General features: G+C 31.9%; 1 protein-coding gene across 1 annotated transcript in view; it reads left to right on the top strand.

The window, feature by feature from the left end:
• Nucleotides 1-3,595: 3,595 nt before the first annotated feature.
• Nucleotides 3,596-12,456, top strand: part of LOC115878014 (ionotropic receptor 93a) — a 35,167-nt gene continuing 26,306 nt past the window's right edge. The window contains exons 1-6 of the mRNA XM_030894368.1: nt 3,596-3,930; nt 6,376-6,528; nt 7,865-7,960; nt 8,020-8,169; nt 11,546-11,728; nt 11,893-12,095. Coding sequence (XP_030750228.1) covers nt 3,837-3,930; nt 6,376-6,528; nt 7,865-7,960; nt 8,020-8,169; nt 11,546-11,728; nt 11,893-12,095 — 879 coding nt within the window. The 5' untranslated portion in view covers nt 3,596-3,836. The remainder of the gene's footprint in view (nt 3,931-6,375; nt 6,529-7,864; nt 7,961-8,019; nt 8,170-11,545; nt 11,729-11,892; nt 12,096-12,456) is intronic.

Genomic DNA, 12,456 nt, shown 5'->3' with positions numbered 1-12,456 from the left:
TTAAATTCCGGTTTATCAGTGTCGTTCTAATTTTATTTAAAAAATGTAAAACTATGATGTAGGGTAGACGTGGGGTAGACTCAATAATTTGTTGTTTTATTTTACGTTGTGAATAAATGTTGGTAGTTATTAAAATTGTTATAAAAATATATAATTCTAATAAAAATAGATAAGTTATAATAAGTATTTATTAACACAAACATCCGATACGCTACTGAAGCAGGTAAGTCAAATTAACGTATCTAAATTCTTTGACATCTAATCTTTGACAAGTAATAAATAAAAGCTAAAAATGCAAGGAAAATATATAATTTAGTTAATTTAAGTGAATTTCATAAATGATCGGTTTACTACACGTATGTATATTATATAGTCACTTACTAGCGAAAAGTTGTTCCATTATTTCACTCAATTTTTGCCGAGATCTACCGCACGCTACACAACCAACTATTTTAGAGTATTTTTCGATAAATCGCGATAGTGTCACTGTTAATTTAAGTTCTGCCACAATTTCCATCTAGATTTACTACCTTTATACAACTATCAGTAGTAGAATAAATAATAAATAACATAAAATAAGCTCCGTAAAAACTGACAAATCCACAAAATTTCAAATCAAATTCAAATGTGTCAAATGAATCGTCAAACAGAACTGTCAAGGATCCCCACCCTAGAGAGCTTTTATGGTGGCTTTTCCGCCCACCATGCATGAATACATGGATAGCATTATGCTCCTTCCTTAGTCTTCTTATTCAAAAGTTAGTCCTAATAAAGTGGCTTTGAGATTGTACAATTAGTTTTTTGATTTTCTAAAAAGTAACGACAAGAAAAAATAAAATTGATTTTCAAAATAATCCGTTTTTTGCAAAAAAACAGCAATCCTTGAAATTTTTAAAACTTTTGTGATGACATCTTGATGAACATCCCAAGGCGCAACTTTGCCCCAATTTAACCATGTTCGTACCTATTACGGTTTCCGAGATACCAATGTTCGTAACTCGAATTTGTAGCACCCTGTATAGACCAACTGGTGAAGCTGGTCCATTATAGTTCTTGTTTTATTAAAATGGAATTAAACAAATATACTTCAAACTTTCTGAGTTGCTTAAAGAGACTCTAAGAACAACTATTAAAAAATCTTGACAAATAAGCTATTATTAGTGAAAATATGAATAAGTTTGTAAAAATCTGAAAATTTTTGGGCTATGGAATGTTTGCCTGGTTTTTTTTAACATGACACATGACAAAATTCAAACAAATTCCAAAATGTGCTAGCTGTCGATTCTACCTTTTAAATGAACTTTGAATCATCAAAAATAATTAAATTTTAGCTGAATTATTTAACAATGTGTCCTCTCAATCAATGATACGATTATGAAAGTTAAACTTTTTAAGACGTTAAGACTTGGAGAGAAAATTCAGGGATCTTCGAGGTGGAACATCTCGAAAACTACTAATTATACGTAATAAATGATAAGGACCATTCCTATAGGTACTAAGCTTCATTTTTTATTAAAAAAAAATTTTGTAAATTGCATATTTTGGCAGATATTTGCGAAAAATTGATTTTTCGGCCATTTGGGACCATTTTTTCGGCCAAAGCTGGCCGAGCACGGTGTTACAATTTTCCTCCTAAAATTACTTCCCAGAAGGTACACAATCCGCCTAAAAAGTAATGGTCGACGAATTAAGCCGAGAGTTGGGTCTTTTCGTGTTTTCGTTTGGTCTTATTTACTGAACCATAAATCAAATCTTTGTTAACTTACAGGATTACAGGAGAAAAAAAATACATGTAGTTTTGACACCCTATATAATATACGATAATCTAGTATGATTAGTCTTGTACAGATGCCTAATAAACACACCAGAAAAATATAGGGATGTAATTTTATTAAAGTTAAAAACAAATGTTTTGAATAAACAACCACATATTTCTAGGCCCATTCTTTATGCTTCGATTGAAACGATGTGGTCACACTTGTTATTTCTAAATTTCGCATATTTTCAGAAGTTTTTGTGCATTTTTTGTCAAATGTATAAAAGGCACCTATCATCAATTGTTCGAATTTAACCTGTACTGGCTATGTTTTTATGATAACTGGCCAGAATTCATTCAAATAACTTTAACTTATTAAACAACGTTATGGAGCGTAGACATCTTAACAGAGACGAAATGCTAAGGGCTGTGGGTATGCTCGAAGCTGGAATGCGCCAAATCGACGTAGCTAGAGCATTAAATACAACGCAAAGTGTAATATCGCGATTAAGTGCACGCTAATGTGAAAGTGGTGATGTTGGTGAAAGGCACACAGTGCGACATCGCATTACTACCCCTCAGCAAGATCATTTTTTACAATTAAATGCTCGACGCCGACCCACTCTTTCAGCACCAGAGCTTAGTTTAATTCTCCAGGAAACACATAATATAACCGTTAGTACTGACCTCTATGGTCCTGACACTGTTCGCAATAGATTAAGAGAGGTCAAGTTAAGAAGCAGACGCGCCTGGAGAGCTCAACCCTTAACGAGAGGAAATCGAGAGGTACGTGATTTGTGGGCTCAAGATCATGTTCAGTGGTCAAATGAACAATGGGCCAATGTTCTCTTCACGGATGAGTCACGCTTTGAATTCATCCGGATTCGAGAAGGCTTAGGGTATGGAGAGAACCAGGAAATCTTATTCAGTTGGATCATGTTCAGGAAGTGCACCCTTATCAAGGTGGAACAATTATCGTCTGGGGAGGAGTCCAGTTAGGCGGAAAAACCGATCTCGTTTTTCTTGAAAGATTTCTAATAGGAATCACATACCGTGATTTAATTCTTGAACCTGTCGTGTTAGCATATGCCAATGATTTTGGGAAAAACCTCATTCTCATGCATGACAATGCACGGCCTCATACAGCCAGAGTGGTAAGTGAGTTTATCAATGCTCATCAATTAAACATCTTATCATGGCCTGCTCAATCTCCTGACCTCAACCCCATCGAGCACGTATGGGGACACGGTCCAAAGAAGAATTTTGAGAACGGGTATGCCTCGTGAAACTCGTAGGGATCTGGTTCGGGCCGTGAATGCAGCGTGGCAGACTGTACCTCAAAAAGAGATCAACAACCTGATCAGGAGCATGGAGAGACGATGTGGGGCTGTAATGAACAGTAGAGGAGGCCATACCCTTCATTAAGTACCATTTGTTTATTTTAATTTTATTATATCAGAAATGCAAAAAATAAATTTACTGACGATGGCTGGATAAAATTGTAATATCCCTTGACATTTCCGGTGTGTTTATTTCAAAAATGACTTAGTATAGATTATATGACATCATGAAAATGTAAAATTTGCAACAACTGCTTTAGAAAAACTGTTTTCAGAGAAATAAGTAAACTTTTTGAAGTGAAAATTAGATATAGTGCTTTTTCTGAAGAATGGATCATCCTGTATTGGTGACACGAATAAGATATAAAGCAGTGAATAAATAGGACACTCTATGGTCCTTACTACCCTAGAAACCCTGATTCATGACCCAAAATGTCCATCATTATTACATGCAACCGGCGCGGCGTCTCCCAGAAAACAAAATCATGAATTTTTAAACTGACCTTTAACTAGCCTCAATATACGTACATAAAAATAAAATATTTCTCAGTTATACTTCCTAGGCAGTTTGAGTATAATCAAAACCGCAGGTTTATTTTTAATATGAGACATCTGTTCCGATATATAAAATTCATATTTTCATTTTCTGAGGATATTGAATGTAAAAAACTAATATTTCTTGGTGGAAAAGTGCATATAAAAGGAAAGACACATGCGATTATGGCTGATATTGTTATAAAATGTTTATAAATGTGGTTGTTGCATTGTGTTTTGTATTAAATGTTGTTAAAAGTGAAACGTTTCCTTCACTGTTGACTACAAATGCTACAATAGGTAGGTATAATATGTATATTAGTTTTAATTTTAACATACTATCTTTGTATAATGTTAGCCTCCTAGAGATACTTGGATTAATATCATCATCATCAACATCATTTTCAGTTTATTCAACCATTTTCAATTGTGGTGTAGCCTCCCTCTCGTCTATACTAATATACATATGTATAAAATCCTTAAGTGACTGACATACTGATTAATCACGATCCTGCTCAAACCACTCAACGTAAGAAGTTCAATTTTGGCATACAGGTTGATTCTAGGGTGTAGAGGTTCGATAAGAAGGGATTTTTCGAAATTCCAGTTCCAAGAGGGTGAAACCACCCCTCAAATATTACAATATTTTTGATTTAAAAAACGGTCAAATTTCCGAAAATACGCTTAAACACGTATATTTTATTTTGTTTTTTTTACATATTTTAAGATTTTTTAAAAATGTATACAGGGTGTTTCGAAAAATCTGGTCATTGATTAATTACGATCCTGCTTAAAGCGTTTGACGTAAAAAGCAAAACAGATTGACTTTAGGGTGTAGATGTTCGATAAGAACGGATTTTTCGAAACTCGAATTCTAAGGGGGTGAAACTATCTCTCAAATATTAAAATATTTTTTATTTAAAAACCGGTGAGTTTTTCGGAAAAACTCTTAAACACGTATATTTTGTTGTTTTACATATTTTAAGATTTTTTATAAATTTATACAGGTTGTTTCATAAAATATGACCATTGAATAATCACGATCCTGCTTAAACTGCTTGACGTTTAAAGCTGATTTTTGGCAAACGGATTGACTGTGGGGTGTAGAGGTTCGATAAAGAGGGGTTTCGCGAATCTCAAATTCCAAGAGGGTGAACACGCCTCTCAAATATTACAATATTTTTTATTTAAAAAACGGTTAGCCTTTCGGGAAAACTCTTGGACAAGCGTAATTTATTTGTTTTTTACATATTTTGAAATTTTTTAAAAAATCATACAGGGTGTTCCAAAAAGTTGAGTAATTTCTTAACCACGACTCTGCTTAAACTGCTTGACGTAAAAAGCTTATTTTTGGCAAACGGATTTTTCGAAAGTCAAATTCCAACGAGACGAAACTACCCCTCAAACATTACCAAGTTATATAATAATATCGCCATATTGTTTTTTCTCATGCTGACATAAATGTGAGAAAATTTTATCCAGTTTGTATGTTAATGGAAATTCTTGCTTTACTTTATCATCACCATTACAAATGATTAATTCGACGCGAACGAAGTCGCTGGTACACGCTAGTATTTAGATACCTACTCTCTTTGTTGTTGGGTTTATTGTTGGCTATGGATCATCTCAGGTTCGGTCTTCTTCTAAGTCTCTTAATTCCATACTGTAATTTTTGTTATCCGTCCTTCTTGCCAGGTGTCCTACCCATTGTAGCCTAAGAGCTGGCGACATATTTAGAGAACATATTTTAGGCAAGTTAAAATAACAAAAAAAAAGTTTATTAACTAGTGAACCCAGAATCCTAAGTCGGGCAGGAGGTTTGCGGGTATTTTGCTACTGAGCAACCCCTTATATTTGCAAAAAAAAATAAATCCAAAAAATATCCTTTAGGCAATTTGAAATTTGTTTATTCTTAAATTTTAGCATCTAATCCAGAAATAAGTATGCCAGACTTTTTTTTCGGTTTTAAAGTGTAACCCGACCATCCCAAATATGTTTAATTATTATACCTCGAAAATATACTTTAGGCGTTCTAAAATTTTTACAGTGTGTTTATTAGATAATATTAAAAAATTTGTGTTAATTGCCAGACGAATTCAACGGTCTTTAATACTTGCCTGACGTGAATAAAGATTTTAAATGAGCGCGGCAAAAAAGTTTTATGAATATCTATAAGCGCGAGAGAGATAGTTTACTGAGACTCGTTGGCAGCAGACGCTGCTGACGTAACAGTATTTTACACTGTTTATTTTTTACTTTTACACTGTTTATATGCTATTATCTGTTTCATCAAAGTCGAGTTTAAAAATCCAATATATTTTCGTCATAATTACAATATTCATAATCAATTCATAATTACAATATTCATAATTAAAATTCATAATCAGTTATCTGATAATTTTAATTGTTACTTTAGAAATTATAATCAAATTATTGATTCACAAAAAAATCAAATTTGAATCAATAGAAAACTAAAATTTAAACAACTTTTTTTTTGTTACAGTTAACTTTTTTAATATGTTAAAAAAAAGTATTACAGAAAACTACATTCTCTCTATACAAATAGAGCCTTCTGTTGTTTTCGAATTTTTGATGTCATCTGTTTGTATCACAGATTCTGTGTGAAAAAGTACCTTCTCTCGTGGGATAAACTTTACCAGTATTAACATTGTACCCACCCTCAACCATCAGTTCAACAATAATCACAAAGTAAAAATTAAATATACAAGTAATAATTATTTTCAGCTATCGTAATAGATAAGGAGTATTTACCTACAGAATATGATGAAATTAAAAGTAAAATAGAAGAATATTTAGTTTATGCCAAAAGGGAGATATTGAGGCATGGAGGTGTAAACGTGCAATTCTATGCTTGGACAGCTATAAATGTAAAAAGAGGTATTTATAAAACAGAATAATAGGTACCACAGCATAGTCATTAGACAGCCATACGACCATTTACATGGAACCCTGCATACGAGCCTAGAAATTCCGTTATCTTATGTAACATGTCGAATTCTGAGGTCTAATGAAGCTCTATCAGCGTTGCCAGAAATTTTTGAGCGAATATCTTCAACGGTATTAAGCCTTAAAAAGGTTTATATCAACTTCACAAAAAAAATTAGATCTTGTGCAAAATCAACTAATTTCGTGTATTTTACCTATTTTATAATTAGGAAAAAAAATTAAAAACTTATTTCTGGTAATTTTTGGACACCGATGTATTTAAATAAACTTTTTATTAAAAAAAGAGCACTATCAAAAATGCTATCAAAGATGCTCGACAACAGTATTATAAAGTATGTTTCAAAAAATTCATTGCTTACAATGACTGCTTGAACCGAGAATAATTAATCATGCAAGACGCCATGATCAGCTAACTTATTTCCTATGTTTTCCGTTTACCTATTTATTTCTTTTCAACATCAAGAATTTTGGTTTAGTTATGGTATGTGTGTAATAAAACGTATTGAAATATGAAAATGTATCTATTAATTTTTTTGAAATGTTAAAATCTTTCTAATTGAGGACTTTTTGACAGCAACATTGCTTTAAACTGAGGCATCCCTAATTAAACACCATTAAAGTGAAAAAATAGATGCAGGAATAATAATAAATACTCCTACTACATATTTTAACAATTTTTTTATTTTACAAAACTGCCAGAAACCTTCATATTCTCTTCTTTTTGGATAAAAATCCTTCAGCCCTTCAATCGACGAAATTTGACTGTAAAATCCTTTTTATTGAAAGAAATCTTTCAATTCTGGCAACACTGAGCTCCTTTTATAAAAACCATAGAGACTGGTGCACTAATTGCCTTCAAGTCGACTGGCTGCCGAATAAAGAGGCTGTGGTAATACATACTTTTTTAAACAAATTATTTTTTGGTTTTCATCTAGATTTTTTCCGATCAGACAAGAAAGAGAGACAGAAATTTGGAATACCTTTAAACATTTAATAACATTTGTTAATATTAAACTAAATATAATAAAAATACATACTATAATAATTGTATTATTGTATTACTTTTATCTAACAGTTCATATAAGAACATTTTAAAAAGAATGAATATATTTTATAAAGTTGAAGTCTTATCATTGCTAATCTCCTAAATGAACCAAAAAAAAATCTTTTATATTATGTATAGACATATGACAATAAGTGTTATAAATATTGGTTAATATCTAAAAAGTGGAATTTTAATTAATTTTAATGTTTTTTTTCTTTTAAGATCTGACTGCCATACTTAGTATAACCTCTTGCGCAAAAACATGGGCATTATTTAAAGCTTCTGAAACTGAAAATCTATTACACATGGCTATATCAGGTAAAATAATGTATAATTTATTTATAAATATGTTGTGTAAAATTTGCTAATATTTCCAGAACAAGATTGTGCTAGATTACCTCAAAACGAAGCAATAACCATACCCATCATTGACAAAGGACAAGAAACTCCACAAATGTTATTAGATTTAAGAACGATTGGAGTGTACAAATGGAAGAAAATGATTATTATATATGACAATAAAGTTTGTAAGTACTCATAAATGTTCAGTTCATAGGATTCTATGTACAGGGTGTCCCATTTTCGTGTATCTTGCGGGTTTTTTTATATCACTTTACTACTTTTTTATGAAACTAAAGATGCCACACACAGATTCGTCCTAAGTTGCTTAGTTTCTGAAATGGAGAGCAAAATTGAAAATGTTACATTTTTTCGATCCCCTTCATATCTCGGTTATCTTATAATTTATCGACTAGGTGAAAACTCCCATAGAGTTTTTCTCATAGAATTCGATGGCGTAACTACATTTTATCCGGAAGTTGTCATTCTTGAAATATGACCCAAACTTATGTTTTTTTTTAATGGAATACGCTGGATACTACATTTTTATTTTATTTACCTTGTTCTGAACTTACTAAGGATATAAAATAATAATAAAGGTAAAAGATGCATTCTTTAAATGTTTAACCTAGATGGCCGGTTTAAAATAGGTAATTTAGTAATAGGTAAAATATTTTGGATATTGGCTATTCATCGCTAGTTCCTGTGTATAGAATTATTGCAAAAGTGCCTTAAAAATACAAATTCTGAATGAAAAGTTTATTTTCAGTGTAGTTTATTAAGATAGCACGATGGCAAGCAAAGTTATCTGGTTAAATTAAATTAAATAAAATGACAATACCCTTTTAAACTAGGTTTATTATGTTGAAAAGGTTTGTTTATGTTAATACATTGTTTATGAAAAAAGGAAAATAAAGTAATAAAACTAAGGTACAGGGTGTCCCATTTAAAAAAAATATAAGTTTGAGTCATATTTCGAAAATGACAGCTTCCAGAGAAAAATTAGTTATGCCACTGGTTTCTGCGTAACATACTCTACGAGATTTAGTTTTACCTTTTCGATAAGTTATTAGATAACCGAGATACAAAGGGATTCGAAAAATACAACATTTTGAAATTCGCACTATATTTCAGAAACCAATTTGGAAGAAATTTGTGTGTAGCATTTTTAGTTTCACAAAAATGTAGCAAAGTAATGTAAAAACCGCATCTTTGTATCTCTACTCATAAACGAGAAACCTCATAACACACGAAAATTGGACACCCTGTACTATCAAATATACCGTGCTGGCAACTGTTACTTTTGGGTCGGCATTTACATGTGTGGAAGTAAATCGCATAGGGATCTTATTAAGTCGGAGTGAGAGAAATGCGACCGAACGACGCGACGCGCGACGGTGTGCTATTGCAACGTTGCCGATACGCCTTTCCCTATCAAATAAAGTAAAATCACGATCGCAAACCGCTTATTTTTAAAAGACTTTTTTTTCAAGAGATAACTAGATAAAATCATTAGACATGTTTCTGAGCTCAGAAATGGAATTATAAGGATATCGTTAGGGTGTCATTTTTTTTATAACGAGAAAACGTCAGTAATCGCGATAATTTAAAAACTCAACTTTTTAACACATAACAGGCCATAACTCAAGAACCACTTTAGATATTGAAACTTTTTTATTTTCAAGATCGGATATTTTACGATATGTTTACATAAGAAAAATCCGATAAGGTTGTTTTTTCCATTCAAAAATTGTAAACAATCCATCCATTTACTTTTAGAGCATAGCAATTTTCAGCAATCGTGTAATTTTTTTATTGATAAAGATTTTCACATACTGCCTACAAAGAAAATACAGCAGAAATATTAACAAAGTTCTTGAAAAAACTACAATCCATTATTTGTAATAGATTTCAGGATATCGATTTTTGAATTCTAATAGCGCGACCACTATCGAACACCCACTCAATTCCACTTATTTTTACCAAAAATGCAAGTGTTTCTAGCTTGCACTTAAAAAAATTCAAGCTATAGGGAAAATTACAACGACTCATTAATAAATAAAGAAATTAAGTATAACGAGACGTAATTAAATCGTGAAGCTGAACGCATGACGTACACCTTTCCCTAGAACTTTAAGTACTGACAGAGGTATTGATTGGGTCGACCGGTCAACTGTGACATATCTGCTATATCCCCTTCCACGTCTCTTAGCGATGTGCACTGTGTTTACTGTCCTCTCTTTGTTCAGTACATTATAAACGCATTGTACTCTTCTTACATACGGAAATCTCGACCCAAGACTAACCTTTGCCAGCCTTTAGTATATGAAGGATCCAGGGAAAAAACTTGATAAGCGCCAGTTTCTTAATTTTATGATTTTACGATATTATATAACTGGTCCCTACAAAACGTATAAACTCGGCAGGGCAATAAGTTGTTAAATCCTGTGATATACGCCTAGTAAAAATATAGAATACACGGAAAGAACTTGATAACCATCAGCCGTCCAGTACTCTCCAGTAATATTAGTAAAATGGCGGTTATCATGTTTTTTCCCTGGACCCTTCATATTTTTTATTTGAACAATTTTATCATAAAGTTTTAAAATATCTTTTTTGTCGCTTTCAGAATTTGAAAGGTATCTTGTCTTGAGTTCTCCCCAGTCTTGTATTTTTGTATTTTATTTGTCTACCGAGTGCGTCTCAAAAGTGGCTCACCCTTAAAACTCTATTATTTTTTTAGATAAAAAAAACATGATATGGTATGTCAATATATGACATAAATTAAGATTGATTGACGTATTCAATTGTTTTTGGTCACTTCCTGTTTCTCCGGAAATGACTACAACTTTTGATTTTTAAATGGCACTCTTGGTATATTCTTACTTTATTCGCTAGCAAATGACACCCTAAATAGAATGACATATCATACGTCAACTTTTGACGTTTTCGCTTAAAAACAAATTATATTTTAAATTTCAATCTAGAGTGTCATGGCTGTGTTAAAAACACTAACTTTTAACCAAGGAGGAAAAATTGATTTAATCGCCTAGTGCTTTTCGTGGCTTGTCCTGGCCGGTTTAAAGATGCCCAAATCGTATTTTTAATAATGTCTCCATTATTTCAAATGGAACGAGGGTGGCTCGTTAGCATATTTGGAAAAAGCATATTTTACGAATAATTTGGTACCACACACGGCACACACTTGGTATTTCGAGTCAAATTGTCATTATGAACGGGATATTACAATTAATAAATAAATCATATGAGAAAATGTCAAAAGTTGACATATGATATGTCATTCTATTCAGAGTGTCATTTTCTATCGAATAAAGTAAAAAACTGAGGGTACATTTAGAAGTCAAAAGTTGTGGTCATTTTCGGTGAAGGCCGAAGGAAGTGGCCGAAGACAAATACGTCATTTCAATGATCAATGATAATTCATGTCATATTAAAAAATAAAAAATAAAGAAGTTATAGAGATGAGCCACTTTTGAGACGCACCTGGTATAATATATTAATGGGTAATATTATTTTTTACTTTTTGTTTTAAATAATCTTTAGCTGATGACATGATAACGAGAATAATTAGATCAGTAACCAAACAAGCCAATCGCATCGGTGCATCTGGTATATCTCTAATGAAGCTTTTTTCAAGTTCTTCCTTGTCGATTGAAGAAATCCGGTCGAATTTCAAAGAAAAACTCTCCACTATAGATCCAAAAACCGTCGGTGGTAACTTCCTAGGTAATTATATTAGTTTGGATATAAATTTATTAATATAATTTAATTAAATATAAAACGATATCGACATTTTTTTTAAAATTACGGACAAGTAATTGTCCTATTTTAAAGAAAGTTAGAGAATCACCCTGTATATATTGACACTAAATGTTTTATTCGAATTTCAGTAATTGTTAGTTTCGAATTCGTCGAAATTATTATGGAGTATGCAAAAGAACTAAAATTAGTGGACACACTTAATCAATGGCTATACGTAATATCCGATACGACGAATAAAATTACAGGGTTAATGAGATTTAAAAGACTATTAAAAGAAGGCGATAATGTAGCCTTTATTTATAACAACACTATTTCAAAGAAGAGCTGTAAGGTATAGACAAGATTTTTTTTCTTCTGAGATTTATTTTTTTTTCTCCGCCGGTGCTGCCAACATCTGAGAATATCGTAAACAATCAGCATATACAAATACAGGGGTTTAAATAGCGAGTATATAAAAAAAAGTTTATATAAGTATTCGAAAAGTGTTAGAAAGTATAATTTGTGAAAATTCTAAAAAAATAACTATGAACTGTAACCGGGACGGCCGGCGTGAAATACATAGCGAAAACTTTTGATTTCTGCCTGATCTGATTTTTTGCAATCAACTGAAATGCACGAAGCCTATTGTCGGGATGTTTTATTGCAATTTGCTAAATACACGTTTTGAAATTCTAGTTACTTTAATAAAATTA

Source organism: Sitophilus oryzae, unplaced genomic scaffold, assembly GCF_002938485.1.
Source record: "Sitophilus oryzae breed Bouriz unplaced genomic scaffold, Soryzae_2.0 scaffold_149_pilon_pilon, whole genome shotgun sequence".
Classification (NCBI taxonomy): Eukaryota; Metazoa; Arthropoda; class Insecta; order Coleoptera; family Curculionidae; genus Sitophilus; species Sitophilus oryzae.
This window is presented reverse-complemented; position numbering and strand designations above follow the sequence as displayed.